The sequence below is a fragment of the Polypterus senegalus genome, chromosome 12, assembly GCF_016835505.1.
Source record: "Polypterus senegalus isolate Bchr_013 chromosome 12, ASM1683550v1, whole genome shotgun sequence".
Classification (NCBI taxonomy): domain Eukaryota; kingdom Metazoa; phylum Chordata; class Cladistia; order Polypteriformes; family Polypteridae; genus Polypterus; species Polypterus senegalus.
Window position 1 is genome coordinate 103,256,853 of NC_053165.1, and position 26,012 is coordinate 103,282,864.

Consider the following 26,012-nt stretch of genomic DNA (forward strand, 5'->3'; position numbering starts at 1 on the left):
ACAGTTTCCCGCTGCGCCACGTTCCGAACGTTGTTTAGGCAATTTAAACCGTTGTTGCGGTATAAGAAAAATCCATATCATAAAAAAATTCAATAACGGTTTTCGGTATGAACCGGTATACCGCCCAGGACTACTTGCATACATAGGATTCTGTGTCAAAGTCATGCTCGGAATTAATTATTGTACAGTGATTGTACTGTATGGAACAAAGGATACAGAAAAAATTCTCCTTGTGCTGCCACCTCTCATGCAATCTTCCACTGTTTCCTTTGCTCTCTTTCCCTCAGTTTGACCCTGACATCTACTGGTTTTCTTTCCCTTTAGCATTCTAAGCACACATTGAATGCTTCCCCTGAGAGACTGCACAGTTAATCAAATACATAAGTAATAGCTTAGTAGGTTATTTTAATATTTTAAGCAATGGTTTGGTATTCATATTGTGTATTGTGTTGTGGTAGTGTAGAGGGAAAATGAGGCATTAAAAAAAAATATAATCCGGTCTGGCAATATATCGATACAGAAAGCTTCACTGGTGTGTGCCAAATCTGTAATGCCTTACCTCTGTAAAACCTTTCAGCCAGCTCAATCACATGAGACTGAAGCATCCTGCAAAATGACGTAAGAATGCAAGCACATATTAATAAACCTGTTGACTATGGTTAAAATTAAAAATCAGAACTAATTGAAAAGTTTTTTGCAAGAGGCATTCATTACCCGTCAGCTTTATATAGAATCAGTGCTTTAGAAAACTAATGAGATACGTATGTTGAGTCAGAGTGTGACATCATCTCTTGGCAAACTATCACTAAAAAGGTAGTCCTGTATGGCAATCACTTGTCATTAAACTGATGACTGAAAATTGCAAAGTTTCATCTTGGAAATTCACTATAGTACAATGACACACTGCCACTGCCGTAAGGGGCTTTCAAAACATAGTGGAGCCATTTGTTCACAGTAATGCCAGCAATTTATGTTATAGTACATTAACAAAGGTCATATGAGGAAAAAATGCATCAAATTTAAATAGATGAATGTCTGTACCACCTTGACTTGCTGTGGGAAAATCACTTTTTATTTTATGGGACTTTTTTTTTTTTTACGTTAAACTGAATATCCATTTGTTAACCTTTTATGGGTGCTTGAATATCAAAGTTAATCAGAATGCACATCACTAGTTTCTTCCTAGGGCACCACTGTGTGTGTCCTGCTTTTCTGATTTCTGAGGTTTCATGTCTGGGGCTCTTTATGCTATGAAGTCTAACCTACTACTGTGTTACTCAGTGCTGCCATAATGACCTGTGCTGATGTTCTCTTACTGTCAGTAAGGGTATTTTTCTCCTAAGGTAGTTGCACTACGTTTTTTCATCTTAGTTCTCCCTGCCAATTGGCTTTCCATTACACATGTTAGGTGATAGTTAAACTGTCTAAACAGGGTAGGATTTAGAATCAATTAAAAATGTAAAAATTTGACAGGACTGCCTATTTTATGTGAACCCTAAATCAGTTAAGGTAATATTACCATAATTCTACATCCTTGGGATAAGCATGCAATGCAAATGGTAAAATAAAAAATTAAAACCTCAACTAACTAAACTCTCATAGCAAGGAGCAGACTTTATTTTTGGTCTAATTATTGTGTTTTTATATTGAATGTGTTGCATTTTACTTTAGATTTGTTGCAGAATCTAAAAAAAACCGTACCCATGAGCTTCAAGCATAAGTCTGTGTAGAACTGCAAGGGTTGCCAGTAAAATGTTGCAAAACTTTCTCTGCTTAAGTCAGAATTAACACTAAAGTTATCAAAGCCTACAAAAAAACTCGTAAACCTGGACCACCTTTAATAATATAAAACTGATGTTTTATATTATTTGAAATTGGAAAAAATCTAATTCTCACTTAGAAGATCTGTGCAGATCTTTTTCAAAACCTGGCAGGATGTAATCAATAATATTTTAGAATAAGCACTTAAAGTACTGAGGAAGTAGATTCTCTCCCCATTTCATTTTCTTCTCCATTTATCTGTATCCGCCTAATAAACTCATCGATTTATTCATTTTTACCATTTTTAAGTTTTAGTCCGTTGGCCATGCTCTCTTTCTCAGGGGTGGGGGTTGATTTGTTTTCAATCCTATTTTTTGTAAAAAATGATCTATTTGTATGGAATGATTACAATAAAATCAATAAAATAAAAAATATATACCATATATATTATTTGAAAATTAAGTGTCAGATTCGGTGTAAATTTATGGTACTTGTAAAAGTTAGCTTTTTTTTAAGTTTTATTCTCTGTCACGTTCACATTCTCCTTCCCCTCTTCCTAATCTGACCCTAACTAACAGCGCCAGCATAAATTTACACCTGATCTGACGCTGTTCGTTTTCAAATAATATCGCATTAGTGTGGCAATGTTTTCTGATTGGTACTATTCAGGTCATAAAATGGCTCACGTGGCCTGTTAAGAGATTTAACAGGGCACATCATTCCACCTTAATGTCAAAGTTTACCTTAATTTGAGTTTTACAGGATTCCAGGGTATACCAGTCGTCTACCTTTTAGATTCAGAGTTTATTTAGTTCTCTGCTCAGGCACCTTTTTTGGGGGCATTTATGGTATAGTACATATACTTCAATCCTCAAGTGGAGGATACTGGAGTCAGCCCAGATATACAGTGAAGTATGTAAGCTGTGTAAAAAATAGAAAATACAAATACAATAAATATTAAGATTGTAGCATAGATAGACCAGAAGAGCTTGGCTGCTTTCTTCCAGTCTGCAGTAGTCCACAGCCAGTATTTCAAGGCCGTTTTGTCCGTTAAGCAATGGCTTTCTCATTGCTGCTCGCAATATTAAACCTGCAGAAATAAAGTCTTATCTTTATAGTACAAACTTTTATTTGCTTTTTTTTGACTACTATTAAGCTGTGCCTGCAGCTGTTGTGTTATGAGTCACCCATCATGCAAGCTGGTGACCCTCACAAACTTCTGATTGGGTTTTGACTTGAGTTTTCCAGATCTCTTCCTATAAGAATTTCTTCCAGTTTCCAATTGCCTTAGGATTCTGTAAGACGGCATACTAACTGAAACTGATTTTTTTTTTTCTTGCAATTTCTCTGAATCAAAGGCCTACACTTTTAAGAGTAATACTAATCTGTCTCATTTCAATTGTTAATTGCTGTTTTCTTGCCATTATCACTGAAATTTACAACTTTCTAGGGTTTAGAGGGTGTAGTAACACTGTCTGTCCCAACTCGGCTTTAAGACAGACAGAGGGCTTTTAAGTAATCAACAGACATTGGGACACCTGTGTAAACTGTTTGCTTCAAATTGCAAGGCTTAATTTGCTTTATTTGCTGCAAAAAATCTGTAGGTTGCAAACTATTAGTTGTTCTCTGTTTTGCTAACCTGAACTTTAAATTTAAACATCTGGCAGTTTACTATTTAACTTTTCATCATTTTATGTCATTCATTGCATTTCAACTGATTGAATTTGAAGAAATACTCGGGTATTCTAAAACTTGTGACCATTAGTGTATATTTTAAAGCTGTCATAAACACTAAAGCACTTAAATGGCCATTAAAAGTATTTTTATTGCATTACTCCAACCTTATTAAGCGATTTGGAATGTATTTTTGAAAGCTATTTCAGTATCCCTTCTTTTAATGTGGACACCCTGATCATTATCTCAAAAATCACACTAAGCTAGTATTTTTTTTGCTCTTCCTAGGCTAAGGTTACAGCTGGACAAACTAACCTACTTAAGCAACAAGAAGAGCTGGAACGAAAGGCAGCAGAGTTAGACCGCAAAGAAAGGGAGTTGCAAGCAAAGGAAGTTCCTATTTCATCTTCCTCATGTAAGTACGTTTTTTTGTTTTAAACAGTGGCACTTTTTTTTTTTCTTTATTTGAATTCTTAAACAGGTTATTTGCACATTCACAATTCACACTTACATAAGTGTAATTTTTTTTTTTTTTTTGGGGGTATTTTCCTCTCTAATGCATTTAATTTTTCTTCACCAATTAATTCATGTAACTGGACCATCTGGCAAACATACTTAATGAATAACAGTATGTCTTGTCTTTTTTAAAATTGGCACTTGGTACTCGCCACCATTGCAACAGTGCAAGTGCTGCAAATATACCTCTGCTCTTCATGTTCGAACTTTGTGCACAATGTGCTGATCAGGCTGCTGCTTTTCAGCCACAGCTACAGCACACTTTAATTGTCTGATGGGAAGCTTAGTCCCCTCGTCTCTAAAACGGTCATCACCTCAACCCTACTATTATGCTTACCTCCAGGTGACACTATTTTGTAATTGCTGTCAATTATTCATTTCCCTGTCTGCTTCTTTCCTTCTATATACAGTACCTTTTACTTCCCTTCAGTTATAATACATTTGCTCACTGCTAAACTCATAGTGGAAGTCTTCAAGTCTCTTGCTGAAATAAAAACAGGAGGATCCAGTTTTGCTATATTGTTACTTTAATGTATGTTGCATTCACATAGGACAGTGTTTACTTGGTGAGATTGTCAATAGCTGTCATTTGGAGTTTCTGCCACTGTTTGCATGTGCTTCTCAAAGATTTGTATTAAATGTGATAAAGGTGTCATGAGGAATAGAAGTTTAAGGGTGATATTGGGGGGCAGTTTGCAAGTCAGTGGGAACAATTTAGGATTAAATAAAGAAGAGACCCTAAGTTGGAAGGAAGTGGTTACAAAATGGAAAGAGCAAAAAGAAAAAGGAAAAAAAAAACAAAGGTGATGGGACGGGTTCAGAATTTTTGTTAGAGCCACTGTTTAAGAAGAAACTGTACAATCCTTAGGATTCAGTATGCGTTTATTGGGAAACTAGCAAAATACACACGCTTCGCAGTGGCGAAGTACTGCCTTAAAATTTTTATTAAGAAGGAAATTAAACCTTTTTAAACTGAGGTAAAATATACCAATAATTATTTGTTAAGGATCTCTTTGTATACCACATTGTCAGTTCGGCCCTCTAGTTGTAATATGACCAAGCTGTGCACTGAGCTTACTCTTGAGCATGCAACGTACAGTTGGCCATGTGAAAAGTAATCTTGTCTAAAATTTCACAGCTTGGATTGCTGCTGTCATTATCGGTTTGAGTTTCATGGTTTGTTTCAATTACGACAGTATTTGCAGGACTTGTGTTGAAGTGACATTCGGCATCTGTCAAGCGTTGTAAGCATACAACCGGTTTCATCGATAACTTCGCATCCAGGTTTTGAGAGTTTAAACATTCATAAACATCAAAGTGTCCACTACTGAAATCAGTACCTGTGAATCTAAGATGTTTAAGAGGCATTGGCGGTTGTCCAAAGGTGTAAAATAAAATATTTGGCCATTTCGGTACACTTGAAAGCAACAACCGAATAATTCAGCGGCAGCCATCAACTCACATGCAGAACCATAGGTGAAGGGCTTAAGCATTTCACTCTTATAGTGCTCCTGTGTAGTATAATTATCTCCTGTACCGTCATCAGTCCACACCTTGAACTTGTCCCAGTCATTCAGTACATAAGACAGAATCTTCCTCCGGATATCAAGAGTGAGCCTGATATGGCTGTGCAATATGTAACAAAGAGAATGGAAAAGGCAGGTGCCATCTCTGGGCACGGTGACCGAGCTGCAGGCTATGGACGTATATATGTACGTAAGTAGGATTCTGTTAGCGTTGGGAACCCGCCTGCAAAATTTCTTGAAGATGGGCCCATAGGTAACAAAGACCGTTGGAAAGTTCAATATGGCGGCTGACAGTGGCGTCATACCACCGAAATAAGTACATACATTGGTTTCGGTTAGCGCAGGGAAGCTGCCTACCAAATTTCGTGAAGATTGGGCCATAAATAAAGTTCAACATGGTGAACGTTGTCGACCGTTACGCGTAGAATTTCGAAATGAAACCTGCTTAACTTTTGTAAGTAAGCTGTAAGGAATAAGCCTGCCAAATTTCAGCCTTTTACCTTCACAGGAAGTTGGAGAATTAGTGATGAGTGAGTGAATCAGTCAGTCAGTCAGTCAGTGAGGGCTTTGCCTTTTATTAGTATAGATACTGTAGTTTTACTGACGAACTGAGCATGTAAACTGAGGCACTAGTTTGTCATGATTGCTCTTCATATGGTCTGCAAACATGGATGGAAGGCTGACTTATGTGTACAAATCCTGGAACATTACAACAATCTAGATGAGAACAGATCATTCAGCCCAACAAAACCTGTCACTACTATCCACTTAATTCTTCTAAAATAATATCAAGTCTAGTTTCAAAAGTCCCTTAAGTCCAACAATCTACCACACTACTTGGCATCTTATTCCATATGTCTATGATTCTCTGTGTGAAGAAAAACTTCCTAATGTTCATGCAAAATTTACCCTTAACAAGTTTCTAATTGTGTCCCTGTGTTCTTGATGAACTCAATTTAAAATAACAGTCTCAATTCACCATACTAATTCCATTCATAATTTTAAGCACTTCAATCATGTTTCCTCTTAATCTTCTTTTCTGTAAATTGGAAAGGCTTGGTTCCTTTTATCTTTCTTAATAATTCATCTCCTGTAGCCCTGGAATCAGCCTAGTCGCTCTTCTCTGGACTTTTTCTACCACTGTTATGTCTTTTTTGTAGCCTGGAGATTAAACTACACACAGAACTCCATATTAGGCCTCACCATAAAGCTTGAGCATGACCTCCTTGGACTTGTATTCTAAACATCATGCTATATAACCTAACATTCTGTTTGCCTTCTTAATTGTTTCTGAACACTGTCTGGCAGTTGATACTGTTGTGTCCGCTACAACTCCTAAATCCTTTTCATAAGTTGTACTTTTGATTTTCAGACCTCCCATTGTGTATTCAAATCAAACATTTTTACTCCCTATGTGTAATACTTTACATTTACTGACATTAAAGTTCATCTGCCACAAATCTGCCTAAGCATGTATGCTGTCCAAGTCCCTTCATAATGATTCAACAGATTCTAGATTATCTGCCAATCAGCCTAGTTTGATATCATCTGTAAACTTGACCAGATTGTTACTTATATTCCTGTGTAAATCATGTATATATTTAAAATAGTAGCAGTCACAGGACTGACTCCTGAGGGATGCTACTCTCAACATCAGCCAGTAAAAGTCACTGAGAAAATGAAAGCAGGGTGTATTAAATACTCCTGTAATCAGCTATGTGCACTGTAATCACAAGTGCCTGAGCTGCTCAGTTACACTTTATTGCAGGAGCTGTTTGTCTACAGACAGAGAGGGTGATATGCCGGTGCAAGAGTTTTACTCTTGGCAAAAAGGCAAGGCAAAAAGGTTTTAAAACTAGTCTACCTATTGTAATGGGAAATTTTTGATGACTGTCAAATAAGATGGATGAACTGTCTGTGCTTCTAGCGGGCCATGGAGTTTACAAGTACTGTGGTATTTTGTGCTTTACGGAGAGGTGTCTTAAACCTGGTAAACCTGACACCGTTTTAATCCTGGAAGGATTTAATCTTATTCAAGCAGACAGAGACCCAGTGAGGAAAAACGACAGGAGGGGGACTGGTCATCTATGTGAATGAGGAATGGTGTAAACTGGAGCATATTACAGTTAAAATTAAAGTTTGTAATTCAGACACTGACCTTCTGGCTGTTATATTCCATCCAAGTTATTTGCCCAGAGAGATAAATTACATAATCATTATTAATGTTTATATTCCTCCCTGTGCAAATGGGGACCTAGCAATGGAAATCATTAATTCTGTCACCAACACTTTCATGATGAGCCACTCCACCCCTGCAGTTATATGTTGTGACTTCAACCATGTGACTTTTGAAGATATGGTGACAAACTTCTATCAGTTTGTGACGAGTTCCACTGGAATAAATAACAAGCTAGACCTGCCGTATTCTAATGTTAAAGATGCCTTTAGGTCTAATCTACTGGCTCATTTAGGCAAATCTAGCACAACCTGATTCATTTTATTCCCAGCTACAAGCCTGTTATTAGAAGGAAACTTGTCAACTACCAGAATAATGAGGAAGTGGAGCCTGTAGGTTGAAATGGTTCTGAATGACTGCTTCCAAATAACAGACTGGGAAATGATGTGCGAGTCACATGGGGACGATATTGAGGGACTTTGTCAGTGCATCACAGAATGTGTTAACTTCTTTGTCAATACAGTAGTACTCACAAAGACTAGAGTGTTGCTTTCCAAACAACAAGCCCTGGATTACTAAAGAGCTAAAAGGTCTGCTGAATGAGAAAAAAGATGGCCTGCAAATCCAGTGAAGAGACTGTGAAGAACATACAGTGTGTGCTAAAGAAAAAGCTGAGTGAAGGAAAAGTTGCTTACAAAGCTAAAATATAAAACCGTCTCACTCAGGATAACATGAAAGGATGTCTGTAACAGACTATCCATAATTACTAGCCTCAAGCAATCCAGGGGTCAGGTGCCGGCAGGGGATATGGACAAAGCTAACACCCTGAACCTATTTTTTAATAGATCTTCTCACCCACTGCCTCCTTCTTCCAATGACCAGTCTCCCTACACCATTTCAACTACATCAACAACTCCCATGACATCAACTGGAATGGCTGGTGACAAGTCCACCTCTGACCATCAGTGTGAACTGTCCATAACTGAAGACCAAGTAAGGAGACAACCGAGGAAGTTACACCCAGGAAAAGCTGTGAGACCAGATGGAGTCAGTCCAAGTTTTTTTTAGGCCTGTACTGATCAACTTTGTGGTGTCCACTGTCACCTTGTCAGTTTGTTCCTAAGGCTTCAGAAAGTTCCACTGCTGTGTAAAAAACATCCTTCATTGTTCCTGTTCCAAAGAAGGCAGGTGCCTCTTCACCTAATGACTACAGTCCAGTGGCACATACATCTGACATCATGAAGACCTTTGAGAGACTTGTTAGAACATTAGACCAATCTATATGAGAACAAGCAATTCAGCCCAACAAAGCTCACCAGTCATATCAACTTAATTCTTCTAAAAAAAAAACATCAAGTCTAGTTTTGTCTTATAGTCTACCACATTACTAGGTAGGTTATTCCTAGTGTCTAAGGTTCAAAATTGACCCTTAACAAGTTTCCAACTGTGTCCCTGTGTTTTTGATGAGCTTATTTTAAAATAACATCTTGATCCACTGTACTACTTAATTTTATAATTTTACACACTTCAATCGTGTCACCTCTTAATCTTCTTTTCCTTAAACTGAAAAGGCTCAGCTCTTTCAGTCTTTCTTCATAATGCATCTCCTTTATCCCTGGAATCAGCCTAGTCACTCTTCTGTGGACCTTCTCTAGTGCTGCTATGTCCTTTTTGTAGCCTGGAAACCAGTGTGTAGTGACTTCCTAAAAATATGTGTCAAGGGTTTACACATGTACTCACTAGCCCCCTTAAGAAATTGAGGGTAAATATTATGTGGTCCTGGTGATTTATTTGTTTTCAAACTATTTAATCTGAGCAGTACTTTTCCCTCTGCGATTTTCGAATCCCTCAGTAACTCTTTAGTAGACCTCAGAATAATGCAAGTTTAGAGCGTCTGCTATTTCACTGTCTGTATCTTTTAATTTCCCTTTACTATTTGTGATGCACTTCACCTCCTCCTCAACTGTTCTTTTATTACAAAAATAATGAAAGAACCCATTAGGGTAATCTTTAGCCTTCTGCAATATTCCACTTCCAACTGTCTGTTAGCTTCTCTAATATCCTTCTTAATGGTTGCCGTCATGTTCTCATACGCCGTTCAAATATAATTTGGAGTTCTTAGACTTGTGTGCCTTATAAAGTTGTTTTTCATTTCCAGCTTCTTTTTTAACTCTTTATTAACCCACTATGGAGCTTTTTTAAAATTTCCTATTAAATCCAAATTTAGGTATGTACCTGTCCTGCAATACATTTAAAACATATTTAAATCTGTTTCACTGCTCCTCGACTGTCTCCACACTTAAAAGTTTATCCCAGTTTATCCTTCTTAGATTTTATCTCACCTACTCAAAATTTCCCCCTACCAAAGTCAAACTTCACAATTTTAGTCTTTGCATCCACACTCTTACAAGACACTGAAAACTGTATTATATTATGGTCACTTGACCCTGGTGGTTCAGTCACCTACAGTTAGGTCCATAAATATTTGGACAGCAACAACTTTTTTCTAATGTTGGTTCTGTACATTACCACAATGAATTTTAAATGAAACAACTCAGATGCAGTTGAAGTGCAGACTTTCAGCTTTAATTCAGTGGGTTGAACAAAACGATTGCATAAAAATAGGAGTGAACTAAAGTATTTTTTTAACACAATCCCTTTATTTCAGGGGCTCTTGGAAAAATTCAATAACTGGAAATAAAATGTTCATTTCTAATACTTGGTTGAAAACCCTTTGCTGGCAATGACAGCCTGAAGTCTTGAACTCATGGACATCACCAGATGCTGGGTTTCCTCCTTTTTAATGCTCTGCCAGGCCTTTACTGCAGCGGCTTTCAGTTGCTGTTTCTTTGTGGGCCTTTCTGTCCGAAGTTTAGTCTTCAACAAGTGAAATGTATGCTCAATTGGGTTAAGATCAGGTGACTGACTTGGCCATTCAAGAATTTTCCACTTCTTTGCTTTAATAAACTCCTGGGTTGCTTTGGCTGTATGTTTTGGGTCATTGTCCATCTGTATCATGAAACGCTGCCCAATCAGTTTGACTGCATTTAGCTGGATTTGAGCAGACAGTATGTCTCTGAACACCTCAGAATTCATTCGGCTGCTTCTGTCCTGTGTCACATCATCAATAAACACTAGTGTCCCAGTGCCACTGGCAGCCATGCACGCCCAAGCCATCACACTGCTTCCACCGTGTTTTACAGATGATGTGGTATGCTTTGGATAATGAGCTGTTACACGCCTTCTCCATACTTTTTTTCTTGCCATCATTCTGGTAGAGGTTGATCTTGGTTTCATCTGTCCAAAGAATGTTTTTCCAGAACTGTGCTGGCTTTTTTAGATGTTCTTTAGCAAAGTCCAATCTAGCCTTTCTATTCTTGAGGCTTATGAGTGGCTTGCACCTTGCAGTGCACCCTCTGTATTTACTTTCATGCAGTCTTCTCTTTATGGTAGACTTGGATATCGATACGCCTACCCCTTGGAGAGTGTTGTTCACTTGGTTGGCTGTTGTGAAGGGTTTCTCTTCACCATGGAAATGATTCTGCGATCATCCACCACTGTTGTCTTCTGTGGACGTCCAGGTCTTTTTGTGTTGCTGAGTTCACCAGTGCTTGCTTTCTTTCTCAGGATGTACCAAACTGTAGATTTTGCCACTCGTAATATTGTAGCAATTTCTCGGATGGGTTTTTTCTGTTTTCGCAGCTTAAGGATGGCTTCTTTCACCTGCATGGAGAGCTCCTTTGACCGCATGTTGTCTGTTCACAGCAAAATCTTCCACATGCAAACACCACACCTCAAATCAACTCCAGGCCTTTTATCTGCTTAATTGATAATGACATAACGACGGACTTGCCCACACCTGCCCATGAAACAGCCTTTGAGTCAATTGTCCAATTACTTTTGAGTCCCTGAAATGAAGGGATTGTGTTTAAAAAAATGCTTTAGTTGCCTCACATTTTTATGCAATCATTTTGTTCAATCCACTGAATTAAAGCTGAAAGTCTGCACTTCAACTGCATCTGAGTTGTTTCATTTAAAATTCATTGTGGCAATGTACAGAACCAAAATTAGAAAAAAAGTTGTCTCTGTCCAAATATTTATGGACCTAACAGTATACACACTCAATTCTGTTTATTTATTACAAAATACTAAAACCATACAAGCTTCACCCCTCATTGGTGCTTTAAAATACTGTGTTAAAAAACAGTCACTGATTACTTCTAATAACTCCTGCTCTTGTGCTCCTCCATTTGCAAGGTTATCCCAGTTAATATTTGGATAATTTAAGTCCCCCATGACTATAATATCCCCTAGTAAACATCCCTTTTTAATATTACTAGAAAGATTAAATCTAACTTTGGGCTGCTCTTATTCCTTATGTAAAAGTTCTCCACTCACGCTGTTTATGTTCCCCCATATTAATGAACCTTTACACTGTTACCCACTTGACTGTTCTACCTCAGGACTGCTTAGAACTGCCGCCATTTTATTATTGGGCAGCAAATATACAGTATACAAGCTATAAAAACCTGGACGTTGACACAAATAGATAAACACACAGGCTTGGTCTGCAATAGGAATAAAATCCTGCAGTACTTCTTTATATTTCTTGCTTTGTGCCGCAGTAAATACAAGTTATCACCAATATACTAAAAACCCAATTGTCCTTCATTGAAACCAATGTAGGAGACACTTCAAAATAGAGAAGCTTTTATCTGTGGGACCTCTACACGATAATCACCTTTTTCAGCACTCTAAAACTTACACATTTTTTAATGTTTGGAAAATGTACGGGGTTAAATCACTTAGAGATTTGTACACAGATAATGTCTTTGCATCCTACGCAAAATTACATTCCAAATTTAGCTTCCCATCAACACAATTTTTCCATTACAGGTAAAATTCCGTTACAACAAATATCTTTATAACGAAATTTTCATTACAACGAAGTATTTTTATGGTTTCAGCAGTTTCCCCACATGACACGAGTCTACAGAAATCTCATTACTACGAAGTACATTCAGCAGATACTTTCATTACAACGAAGTACCCAAAAGACCTTGAAATGCCTGAATGAATCATCCACAGAGCAGTTAGTTCTGTGGCCACAGCTCAGTTGTGAACAACGATCCCCAAACAGAAACATTGTAATTTTTTTTCTTTCTTCGAACTTTTCTCATACTGTTTTTGTGGGGTTTTTTGCCTTTTTTGTTTTCTGCAGTTTTCAGTGATACCTTTTGCTTATTGCTCGTCAACATCTGAAAAATATCCATTGAAATTTAACTCATTGTCACCCTCCTATAGAAACAGCAGATCCGAAAAAACAATAATAGTTCATATTAGAAAAAAAAACTTTACATTTTTGCAGCTCTTGATTGTGGCAAAAAGACATTGCCCATGAATTCGGAATTTCACCATTGACGCTGTCAACTTACTTGAAAGACAGCAAAAAAAGAAGAAAAATTTTGGGTTGCAAACGTATGTGAACTGCTGCATTTGAAGACATTGAAAAAGCAGTTTTTATGTGGTTCAGTGATGCTCGTTCAAGAAACATTCCTATTAATGCGGTACTCATTCAAGAAAATGTGAGGTTTGTAAACTCTCTTGGGACCTCCCCCCAATAGACAGCACGCCGAAGAGTGTCCCGAAGTCCGATCTCCGCATCTATGGAAGACTGTTTATCTGTTGTCAATGCAACAGTAGGCTCAAAGCTATGCTGCGTCTCTCCGCCAAAGCAAACAGAAAAGATATCGATGAGTGATGCAAGGAACATTTTAAATGCAGGTTACAAGACTACTTGATCACTGATCTGACCACGACCCTGCCTGACTGCTGTGTCTGTGTATAGCAGAGTGGCAGATTACGCTACACTAAATAAGTGTGCTGTTCCTGTTTCAAGCTGAATAAAGCTGGTTTTGCTAAAGTACTGAGACTCAGCCTCGTGTTTTAGGGTGCATGACAGAGACTTATAACATGACCCCGATCTTTTATGATTTGCTTTTGTGTTGCTTCACTGCAGCACTATGAGCCTGTTATGGCCCTGCCCCGGCAACGGACAAACAGTTTGTTCAAAAGAGTTCAGAAACCTCACAATATGAAGAAGAAAAGGATGATTCAGCTCCTGATTGATAACTGTGTTGCCCGCAACACGCTTCCACATTTAGATAATGTTCTCGTTGAATTCCTCCAACCCAATTGCACAGCAGTGCTTCAGCCATTGGATTTGGGTATCATTCGCTCCCTGAAAGTGTATTATCGCAAGGAAATGCTGAGAAAAATTCTCATCAGCATAACTTGTAGGCAGGAGATTTAAATTAACGCGAAAGAAGCTAATGAAATGATTGCAAATGCCTGGGCACAGGTTAAAGAAAGCACTACAGTGATCCCTCGCTATATCGCGCTTCAACTTTCACAGCTTCACTCCATCGCAGATTTTAAATGTAAGCATATCTAAATATATATCACGGATTTTTCGCTAGTTCGTGGATTTCTGCAGACAAAAACACGCTTCCTCAGTTTGTTTGCCCAGATGATTTACATACAAGGGACGCGATTGGCGGATGTCTTAGAAGCTACCCAATGAGAGCATGTATTACGTATTAAATAAAACTCCTCAATGATATACAATATGCTTCCCGCGCGGTGCTTTTTTGATTGTTTGCTTTTCTCTGTCTCTGTCACTGTCTCTGCTCCTGACGGAGTGGGTGTGAGCAGAGGGGCTGTTTGCACAGAGGCCGTTTGCCTAGAGGATACGGACGCTCCTCTAAAAAATGCTGCTTTATCATGGTGCTTCGGCATACTTAAAAGCCCAAAAGCACGTATTGATTTTTTGATTGTTTGCTTTTCTCTCGCTCTCTCTCTCTCTGACATTCTCTGCTCCTGACATGCATTCTTTGAAGATGAAGACATGTTTGCATTCTTTTAATTGTGAGAAAGAACTGCCATCTCTGTCTTGTCCAGGAGCACAGTTTAAACTAATAATAACATTTTAGAATAAGTTTTTATATTGGGGAATATGATTCTCCTCCCTATTTTCTATTCTTAAAAGTTTTACTCTAGATGTCGGCCTTCTTCTCTTTCTCTTGGGTGGGGGTTAAACTGAATTTAGATTTGTTAAGTTTTACTTGTTTGTAGGGAATGTTATTTGCTTTTAAAACAAAATAAAAATGAAAAACAAAATGTCTGCTGCTAGTTAATTTCTTACTATTTTATTGACTTTCACCTCCCCAAAGCACCTCTGTGTTCGGTTACTCTTCAAGGAGTGGATGTAGATGTGGTGCACTCCAACAAGTACTTGGGGATCCACATTAATGACAGGTTGGATTGGTCTCGGAACACAGAGGAACTATATAAGAAAGGGCAAATCCTTTGGAGACTTTTATGTGGAAAGTGATATCCTTCACATCTTCTCTAACTCTGTGATGGCCAGTGTGATTTTCTACGTTGTGTTGTGCTGGGATGATAACTTCACTCCAGGAGAGCCCCACCAAATCAACAATCTAATTTAAAAGGGCAAGTTCAGCTGTAGGATGCTCTCTTGACTGCCTGGTGATAGTAGCGAAGGAGAGAATTAAAACTAAACTGAGTCCCATTATCAACAATGCTGTGCATCCTCTTTCATATTTTCAGCCAACATATTATTCAGTAGAAGTGTGTCAAGAAATGCTACAGGCGTTACCAACTGCAATATACAGCAGTATGTCTGCATAATGCCTCACTATGAATGTGACTGTCATTCTGGCATGTGTTCAGACCAATGTGTGCTTGTATATTTACTTATTTAATTACTCTTCTGTCTCTTTATGCATTTATTTCTTTAAAAAGTTCTATCTATCAGTCTATTGAGCAAAAGAGCACATTTGTACTCCTTAGCAGAAACTGGAAGTTCGCCTACTTGGTGATCTGTTTGATGATTTGAACCTTATGTTACAATCTTTAAAGACTCATTTTAGCTTTCTTTGTTAGTCATTCTTCTACTTCAACTAAGATCAGTGCTTAGAATATATGACATCTCTCTATTGGACCCTCTTCCTTCTCATCCTGTTTGCTCTCTATTTCATTTCTTCTCACCTGAGAAGAAACCTGTCTTCACCATTTACTCTGTACTCTGCAAATCATTCCACAAGCATCTCCTAATTTCAGTCTGGTCCATTGATCTCTTACCACTGTTTTTCTCTCTAGCCTGGCACAATATATTCTCACCAGCATGAATTGTTCTGTCATTCTCCTTTGAAGACAGGTATTTGTGTTTTGGGGATCTTTGCACAGTTTTTAATTTGCTTTTGGATTTTATCATTCAGTTTATGTGGCTAATTTTATCCTTTAATGTTTTGGTGTTAGTATTGAATTGTCACTTCACTAATATCATTTGTTGTCTATAGTCATAGAACAAGAAATCTGAATTCAGAGTAGTAACGTTTGTGGTAGTGTTATTTAAACTTTTTAAAATAACATTTTTTTCATTTTAGCCAAACAAAATAACTGGCCACCTTTGCCAAGAAATTGTCCAGTTAAGCCTTGCTTCTATCAAGACTTCAGTGAAGAAATACCAGCAGACTTTCAGAGGATATGCAAGATGATGTACTATCTTTGGATGTGTGAGTTGATTATTTTAGTATCTTATTTCATGAAGTTTGGTTTACAAATTATGCATAAAATTTAGAACATTAGAACAATCTAGATGAGATAAAAAAATCACGTCTAGTTTTTAAAGTCCCTAAAGTCTTGCTGTCTACCACTTTACTTACTGTAGTAGCTTATTCCAAGTGTATATGGTTCTCTATGTAAAGAAAACATCCTAATGCTTGTGCAAAATTTACCCTTAACAAGTTTCCATCGGTGTCCCTGTATTCTTCATGAATTCCTTTTAAAATAACATTCTTAATCTACTTGAGCAGTTCCCCTTCATAATTTTAAACACTTAATTCATGTCACCTCTTAATCTTCTTTTGCTTAAACTGAAAAGATTCAGTTCTTTTAATCTTCATAATTCATCCCCTGTAGCCCTGGAATGAGCCTGATTGTTCTTCTCTGGACATTTTCTAGCGCTGCTATGTCCTTTTTGTAGCCTGGAGACCAAAACTGCACACAGTACTCCAGATGAGGCCTCACTCGTGCATTATAAAGCTTGAGCATAACCTCCTTGGACTTGTACTCCACGCATCATGCTATATAACCTAAGATTCTGTTTGCCTTCTGAACACTGTCTGGAGGTTGACAGCATAGAGTGCACGATGACTCCTAAATCCTTCTCATAAGATGTACTCTTGAGTTTCAGACCTCCTATTGTGTATTCAAACCTAACATTTTTACTTCCTTTGTGTAATACCTTACATTTGCTGATGTTAAAATTTGTCTACCACAATTCTGCCCAATCCTGTATGCTGTCCAAGTCTTTTTGTAATGATTTAACAGATTCCTATCTGCCAATCCATCTATCTTGGTATCATCTGCAAACTTAACCAGCTTGTTACTTATATTCCTATCTAAATCATTTCTTCTTCTTTCAACTGCTCCTGTTAGGGGTTGCCACAGCAGATCATCTTCATCCATATCATTCTGTCTTTTGCATGTTGCTCTGTTACACCCACCACCTGCATGTCTTCTCTTACCACATCCATAAACCTTCTGTTAGGCCTTCCTTTTTTCCTCTTGCCTGGCAGCTATATACTTAACATCCATTTCCCAATATACCCAGCATCTCTCTTCTGCACATGTCCAAACCACCGCAATCTCGCCTCTCTGACTTTATCTCCCAACCGTCCGACTTGAGCTGACTCTCTAATGTACTCATTTATAATCCTGTCCATCCTTATCACACCCAGTGCACATCCTATCTTTAACTCTGCCACCTCCAGCTCTGTCTCCTGCTTTCTGGTCAATTCCACTTTCTATAACCCATATAACATAGCTGGTCTCACTAACGTCCTGTAGACCTTCCCTTTTACTTTTGCTGATACCCGTCTGTCACAAATCACTCCTGACACTCTTCTCCACGCTTTCCACCCTGCCTGCACTCTCTTTTTCACCTCTCTTCCACAATTCCCGTTACTCTGAATTGATGATGCCAAGTATTTAAACTCACCCACCTTCACCAACTCTACTCCCTGCATCCTCACCATTCCTCTGACCTCCCTATCATTCACACACATGTATTCTGTCTTGTTCTTAATGACCTTCATTCCTCTCCACGACCTGCTCCCTACTCTCGCAATAGATAACAATGTGATCAGCAAACATCGTAGTCCACAGGGACTCCAGTCTAATCTCGTCTGTCAACCTGTCCATCACAATTGCAAATAAGAAAGGGCTCAGAGCCGATCCCTGATGTAATCCCACCTCCACATTGAATGCATCCTTCACTCCTACTGCAGTTTTCACCACTGTCACACTTCCCTTGTACATATCCTGTACAGCTCTTACATACTTCTCTGCCGCTCCCGACTTCCTCATACAATACTACAACTCCTCTCAAGAACCTTGTCATATGCTTTCTCCAGGTCCACAAAGACGCAATGCAGCTGCTTCTGGGCTTCTCTGTACTTCTCCATCAACATTTTTAGAGCAAACATCGCATCTGTAGTGTTCTTTCTTGACATGAAACCATACTGCTGCTCACTAATCATCACCTCACTTCTTAACTGAGCTTCCACTACTCTTTCCCTTAACTTCATGCTGTGACTCATCAGTTTTATCCCCCTTATTATTAAAAATATCGGTACCAGTACAGTGCTTCTTCACTCCTCAGGCATCCTCTCACTTTCCAAGATTCCATTAAACAATCTAGTTAAAAACTCCGCTGCCAGCTCTCCTAAACACCTCTATGCTTCCACAGGTATGTCATCTGGACCAATGGCTTTTCCATTCTTCATCCTTTTCATAGCTGTCCTTACTTCCTCTTTGCTAATCTGTTGCACTTCCTGGTTCACTGTCTCCACATCATTCAACCTTCTCTCTCTCTCTCATTCTCTTCATTCATCAGCCTCTCAAAGTACTCTGTCCATCTGCTCAACATACCCTCCTCACTTGTGATTATGTTTCCATCTTTATCACTCAAACCTGCTGCACATCTTTCCCAGCTCGGTCCCTCTGTCTAGCCAATCGGTCCTTTTCTCCCTCCTTAGTGTCCAGCCTCTCATACAAGTCATCATACGTCTTTTCTTTAGCCTTCGCCACCTCTGTCTTCACCTTGCGCCTTATCTCCTTGTACTCTTGTCTCCTTTCTGCGTCTTTCTGACTTTCCTACTACTTCTTCGCCATCCTCTTCCTCTGTATACTCTCTTGTACTTTCTCATTCCACCATCAGGTTTCCTTTTCCTCCTTTCTCTGTCCAGATGTTACGCCAAGCACCCTATCTAAATCCTTTATATATATATATATATATATATATATATATATATATATATATATATATATATATATATATATTATTATTATTATTATTATTAAAAATAGCAGCGGCCCTAGCACTGACATCTGTGGAACACCACTCTTAACATCACCCAATTCTGATAAAGTTACTCGCACCATTACCCTCTGCATCCTGTGTCTTAGCCAATTCTGCATCCATCTACACACTAATCCCTGAACTCCCTCTTCTTTTAGTTTGATGCCTATCCTGTCATGTGATACTTCATAAAATGCTTTCTGAAAGTCAAGATAAGCAATATTATATGCACCACTTTGATCATGTCCTTTTGTTGCTACCTCATAAAACACCAACTGGTCAGTAAAATGCAATCTCCTGTGTCTGAACAGATGCTGACTGTTTAGTAAAACTCCTGTTTTTGCCAAGTGTTGCTCAGTCTCATCCTTAATAATTCTTTCCTTTAAATTACTTGTGTTGCACGTTATGCTTACTGGCCTGTAATTACTTAGATCTGCTCAATCACCCTTTTATATAGTAGGATAATATTTGCCTTTTTACAGTCCTTCGGAATTACCCTAGTGTGCAGTTGTAGCAAGACTTCATAGAATTAAAATCAGGTTTGCTTTCTTGACTGCTGTCACTATATTACAGGGTGATGCTGAAGGAATATCCATTCAGGTATTGTAGTACTGTAACAGCTACGTTTTGGAGGACCTTGCTTGGTAGGATTTCCAGCTGCCTAGGACAAGCTCTGTGTTTCTGTGACCATTGGGACAGGAAATTGTACATTTTAGCGCGAAACTTTTTTCTATACAATGAGAAGGAAGGAGAGGGAAAGGAAGCAGCAAAACAAAGGGCTCAACTATCTAAGTTTATGTAGACGGTGAAAGCAAATGTCACCTAGGGACGTCTGCTTTTTGTGTGTTAAAAAAATAAATTTGTTGAAAGTTTTTTAAGGTTCTTTTGTGGTTTATTGTTTTGCTTTTCATTAATTTGTTCTAATTTTACCCTTTTGCCTCCAATGTGGAATTATAACAAATTCACTTTCCCAAAGTGATATACTGTACTGACTCTTTATATATAACGGTGCTTCCACTCCTCATATCTTTGTTGATCTACCTGTCATATTGGTTTGGTAGCTGGTGTAACAACTGCTGTGTAATTTGTCACAGATCCTTGGCTCACTACTTTTGCAATATTTGGTTAGATAAGCTCTAATAACAATATTGTTATATATGAGCTTATTCTCCTCTCCTTGACCGTGCCAGATAATAACAGTAAAACTACTGCTGAATATGCATGTACGAGGGCTGTTCAAAACGTTTTTCGCACTTTCATATTTTCGTTGGAAACTGTGAAGGCAGGAGTAGTAATTGAGCATCAGAAAGTTGGTACAATGCTGAGAAAATTGTAAATGAAGGTGACTATGTAGAAAAGTGATGTAATTTATTTTTGAAATTGTTAATAAACAGAGTTAAAAAAAAATGTGGAAACTTTTTGAACGTCCCTCGTACAGTATATTCATTACTGTGTAATTTTATTTCTGACTAGTACATATTGTTTTGTAAATCGTAAAATGTACGTTGTATTATGTAGTAATTTTTGCCTGCTGTATACGGGAAAGTGCAAAAATGTTCAGTTGTGTTTGCAATATACAAAAAGCTAACAACTACTAATTTAGTTCAAGTTGCATATTTAAGAACATATTTATTGCATCAAATGGAAACATTTAAAAATAATGCAATTGCAAAGGTTTTGAAATGTAAAAAAAATTAACCTTTTCTGAACTATTAGCTTCAAAAGACATTGTAGTTGTTCAGACAGGAACCCTGTCACTTTAAAGATCTTGCAACAATTTCAGGAAACCAGTGAGGTAGTAGACCTTTCAGCGTCACTTTAAATTAGGTGTCCTTAATTGAGCTGTACTTACCATGTAATTACCTGAATAATTAGAGAGTAACTGTGTTACTACCTTGTACTTACTGTGTAATACGGTGTAACACTATAATTAAGTACTCAATTGTAATTGTTATTCCACAGTTTTTATAAGTACATACAGTATAATATAAATTGTGGAATAACAATTACAATTGAGTGCTTAATAACAGCATTACATTGTGCTACATAGTAAATACATGGTAAGTGCAGCGTAATTAAGGTCAGCTAAGCCAAAGTGATAATCGACTTTTCTTGATGGAATACTGCAGTCAAAGGTATCTAAAAAATCTGCTAATATAAAAACACCTGTACTTCATTGGAAAGGAAATACAAAATCTGCTCTGTGGAAAACTGTTTTAAACACTGTTAATTCATATATTAGTTAATCTTATGGCTCACTGAGATTCAAGGAATGTATTGGGTTTTGATACATGATTTAAAATCAAATAGCCTCAGATTTGTGTAAATAATTTACAATAAATGACATATCTATATTACTATGAACGCATTCCCAGTCATTTCTGAATAGGTTCATAACTTAAATTAATGTGTCTGGATTTTGCATCAACCTTCACTATAATAATTTTGTTTTTTTTTTCTCTTTTAAAGTGCATACAGTCACATTGTTCCTCAACTTGCTGGCATGCTTGGCATTGTTCATAGTTAAGCCTGATAAAGGAGTGGATTTTGGTTTGTCCATTTTGTGGTTTGTCCTCTTCACCCCTTGTGCTTTTCTCTGTTGGTACAGACCTGTTTACAAAGCTTTTAGGTGAGTCTTTATTTTCAAACTTGTATTAGATTATATTCTTAACAGTATTCTTTTATATTTATTAAATGTAAATCAAACTTGCAAACATATTTTACTATTTAGTTGGGACTATAATTTATATAGCTATTTCAGGACTATGGTCAAATGACTCTGGAGGCACAGCAGAATTTCTTGCTTTTCCTGTACTTGGGGCGTAGGGTCAGGACAGAGCCAAACATGAAAACTCCAGCTTGTCCCTCATCTGAGAGACCAGTTTTATCTTATTGTCTGTTTGGGACCACAATTTAAAAGCATAATTAAAAAAGCTAAGACTATACATTCAAGCAGTGTTTCTAGAGTGTCTCTTTTGGCTTCACTGTGTGTATGCAGCCAGTTGCAAATGCTAAAGAAAAAATACTGAAACAAGAGTAGTAAATTATAGATGAAGTCTTGATGAAGAACTATCAAATGTCCATCAGCCAAAAATGGTTTGGAAAACGGTAAAGTCAATAGCTTGCCATTTAATTTATATCAGCCAACAAGTAAATATGCAAAGCCTTCACATACAGTTTACTAGAGCCCACTTAATTTCACTGCAAAAATTTGAAGGTTTACTACAAAAAAGAGAAAGTGGATTTCATTATAAGGTGTGCTATATTGAACTAAATTCTAGAGATTCACACTACAGAACATAATGAATAATTATACAAGTATTTGTTTCTCCAAAATGATCAAGAGGAATGGAATATTCAATCACTGATGCTTAAATATATTTTCCTGCAACTTAATCCTTACAAAGTTTGCTTTGAAATGCATTAAAGAAGCTATCCACATCAATGAATATCACTAGTATATTATCAGTAATGAAAAAAGTTAGGACACCAGGACAAAATGGAAATGATGGATCAGGAGATGACATAGCTCAAAAATCCAGAACGTCAAAAAATAAGATATGAAGTCCTAAAAGCAAAACCAAATTTGTTGTGTAAATAACACATATACAACCCTGTGTATTAAGATTTTGATGTTAAATGCTTTACAAAGTTTTTGTGTTTATTGATAGCATACCACTGTCTTAAACAAGAAATTACCCATAAGGTCACACTATAAAGTCTTTCATTCACGTGGTAGCAACAGCCCAAGTAGTCGTCTGCAATTTGACCATGGTCGTAAAGACAACGTATAAAATGGCAGTGACCATAAGATATTAAAAATAACCTCAAAATAAAAGGGAGATTACAAAACAGAGTAGATTCAGAAAGTATTCAGATCCTTTCACTTTCTTCAAACATTACTGTTTTGTAGATTTAATTTTAAATGGTAAATTGCCATTTTTTCTTAACAATCTGTACTCAGTTACCCATAATGACAAAGTGAAAATATGTTTTCAGTAAGGTTTGCAAATTTATTAAAAATCAAAAACTGAAATGTCTCATTTATGTAATTATTCAGACACTTTTCTGTGGCTTCATGGCTTTCGTTTATGTAACTTGTCATAGACACGACTAAAGAACCACAAAAAGGTTTCAGGCAGCCACCCATTTATTATTCCTAGCTGCAAAAATGGATATTAATAAGGTACAGTTGTGTACAGACTTGAGTCCACAGCAGAACTGATTTGCTAGGAGAAAGATGGCGGCTTTAAGGGAAAGCGGAGGAAGTGACATCATCCATAGGGCCTTAACCAGAAGTAGCATCATCGCGGCGGGGGCCGGAGGTGACGTCATCAGTGGGGCCGGACACGGAAGTGACGTTGTCGGGGCCAGGAGGAATTTCATGTAACTAGTCTGCAGAGAAGTTAGAGAAAGACTTTGTGCAGTCCGCCACCAACCTTGTCTGGCATAGAATTGCTCTCATTCAGGCCCTTTAGCTGCCTCCCATGCACACGTGTGTGACAAACTATATGTTCAGAAATATCACAAAACTCTCCTCTCTGAAATTTATAACAAAACAACATGAAAAAAGGAGCAGGGACATGCCAGCTCCCAGTATTTTCACACCATAATTAGTTAACCTGCTTAATGTTTGTCTACAAACCAGTCATTAGAATGGGGTGATATGCAGCTACTGGTCATTTTCTATCAATCCTTATTCTTCTCATGCTTTTATTAAGTTTACATTGACAGGAATTTCTTTAGTAGCTAACCACATTTTCCCTGTATGCTTTATTTTTGAAATGACAACATTTCTATAATCATTGTGCAGTATGCCTTTTTGCTTAACAAAACATTTTTATATAATCCACTCTTTGATGGATGCACTTTATTTGTCACCTGGGGATATGTGGTATTTTACAGAAGCTCAATAAATATTTGTCCGCATATTGATTTGGCAAAATTTTACACTGGATGCCCTTCCTGATGTAACCCTCCCCATTTATCCGGGCTTGGGACCGGCACAAAGATTTCTCTAGTACTTGTTTATCTTTTTCTATAACATGGAGACCAAAGCTGTACACAGTATTCCAGGTGAGGTGTCACTAGTGCGTCATATAATTTAACAATAATCCTTGACTTGTTTTCACACATTTGATATGTAACTTAACCTAACCTGACATCCTGTTAGCCTTGATTACTTCTGGATGTAGATAGTGACATGTTATGACAAATGACTCCTGGGTCCTTTGCACAAGAGGTATTTTCAGGTGTCATTGGGATGATACTACGTGGCTAGTTTCCTTTTTTGTCAGTGGGTTTTTTGGGGGTTTTTTTGTGCATACTTCTCGTAACGGCTAAAAATCACACAGTGAATATGTTGATTTTGATGTCAAGTGAGAGGTTATAATAATTTGAACAAAAATCCTGAACAGTAGGTTTCTGACTGTTTTTGGAATAAATACACTGACAGTGCAACCTTACAGACTGACAACCCCACACCATCCTCCACTATCAAAAGCGATGCTACACTTTACCAATGCTAACTATGTTAATTTGAATCTGGCCTGTTAGGTCTGAATGCAAAACAAAGCAAAAAGTAAAAATTGTGCAGTTTAAAAGAAGAATTAAAATCCTTAAATGAAGTCAAGAAGGAAAAATATTCCTGCCTTATATTTTCTAAACCCACTTATTTCAATACAAGTTCACAGGAGGGAAGAGACAGTTGTAGGATGTTAAGGTGTAAAGTAGAAAATCAGTCCTGTACATGGCTCATAATGTACCCCTGTGACTTCAGGTTGACTTAGTAGGGGAAGTGATCTACATAACTGGTATGTCTTTGACATATGGAAAGAAAATTACTATCTTTGTGTAGTCTACAGGGTGAGATTCCAGAGCTTTGGAGTTATGAGGCAGCAATGTTAATCGTTGGTTCCATATTCCAATTATTTAGTAATATTACAAGATTTGGAAAAAATATTTCCCAACATGTTAAGGCGCGAGTGTGTCTTTGTACCCTGTGATGAACTGACACCTTGTGTTTGGTTAATTTCTGTTATGTGCCTAACATTTTAGTGGTAGGCTGTGCCCCTCCAATTTTGAATTGCATGACATGGGCTTTTGCAATGGATGAAAAACGTGCGATAGGTGTGGAACATGAGGTACATCCCTTTCCTATCAGATTATTTGCCAGGTTCTTTATCACACCATTATAAGACCATTAACATAAATAATCCTTAAAAGATAAGGATTTATTCATGATGAAGGATAGTATTCATGATGAAGTTATTTCTTCACAATCATGATATATAATAATTTACCTTATGAAAGTGTATTCCTAAGTGAAGCATTTTGTATTTTTGTGTTTTAAAATGGGCTTGGATTCAAACATGAAAACGCACATCTCAAAATGCTTCAAAAAATGCAGTTTATCTGTTTAATGAAGACATCTGTCCATATGTTCCTGTGCTCTCAATTAAACTGAGGTTTTACGAGTTTAAAACTGAATTCCAGCATTACTCCAACTGTAGCCCTACTGCAGTCTGTTACTTTTCATGTTGTTTAAGTGTGTGTATGTGTGATACAGTATATAAAATATTCAGATATATAACTCTGACTTACAAACTATTTTTTTTTGTCTACTTTAGGTCAGACAGCTCCTTCAATTTTTTTTTCTTCTTTTTTGTGTTTTTCTTCCAAGTTGTTGTATATGTGATACAAGCTGTTGGAATCCCAAACTGGGGTAACAGGTGAGTAACTTCAAAGTATCATACTTTTTAATATCTAAAAGTATTTTCAGATATTAATTGTATCTAAGCAATGTTGGTATATATGTGTGTGTGTGTGTGTGTGTATATAATTTTTTTTATTTATTTATTTATATATAGATATAGATATTTAGATATATTATATATATATAATATAGTCTTTT

General features: G+C 37.3%; 1 protein-coding gene across 1 annotated transcript in view; it reads left to right on the forward strand.

The window, feature by feature from the left end:
- The window catches only part of scamp2 (secretory carrier membrane protein 2), a 68,128-nt gene that overhangs the window by 36,511 nt on the left and 5,605 nt on the right, over nucleotides 1-26,012 (forward strand). The window contains exons 4-7 of the mRNA XM_039773078.1: nucleotides 3,724-3,850; nucleotides 16,122-16,250; nucleotides 21,569-21,728; nucleotides 25,729-25,830. Coding sequence (XP_039629012.1) covers nucleotides 3,724-3,850; nucleotides 16,122-16,250; nucleotides 21,569-21,728; nucleotides 25,729-25,830 — 518 coding nt within the window. The remainder of the gene's footprint in view (nucleotides 1-3,723; nucleotides 3,851-16,121; nucleotides 16,251-21,568; nucleotides 21,729-25,728; nucleotides 25,831-26,012) is intronic.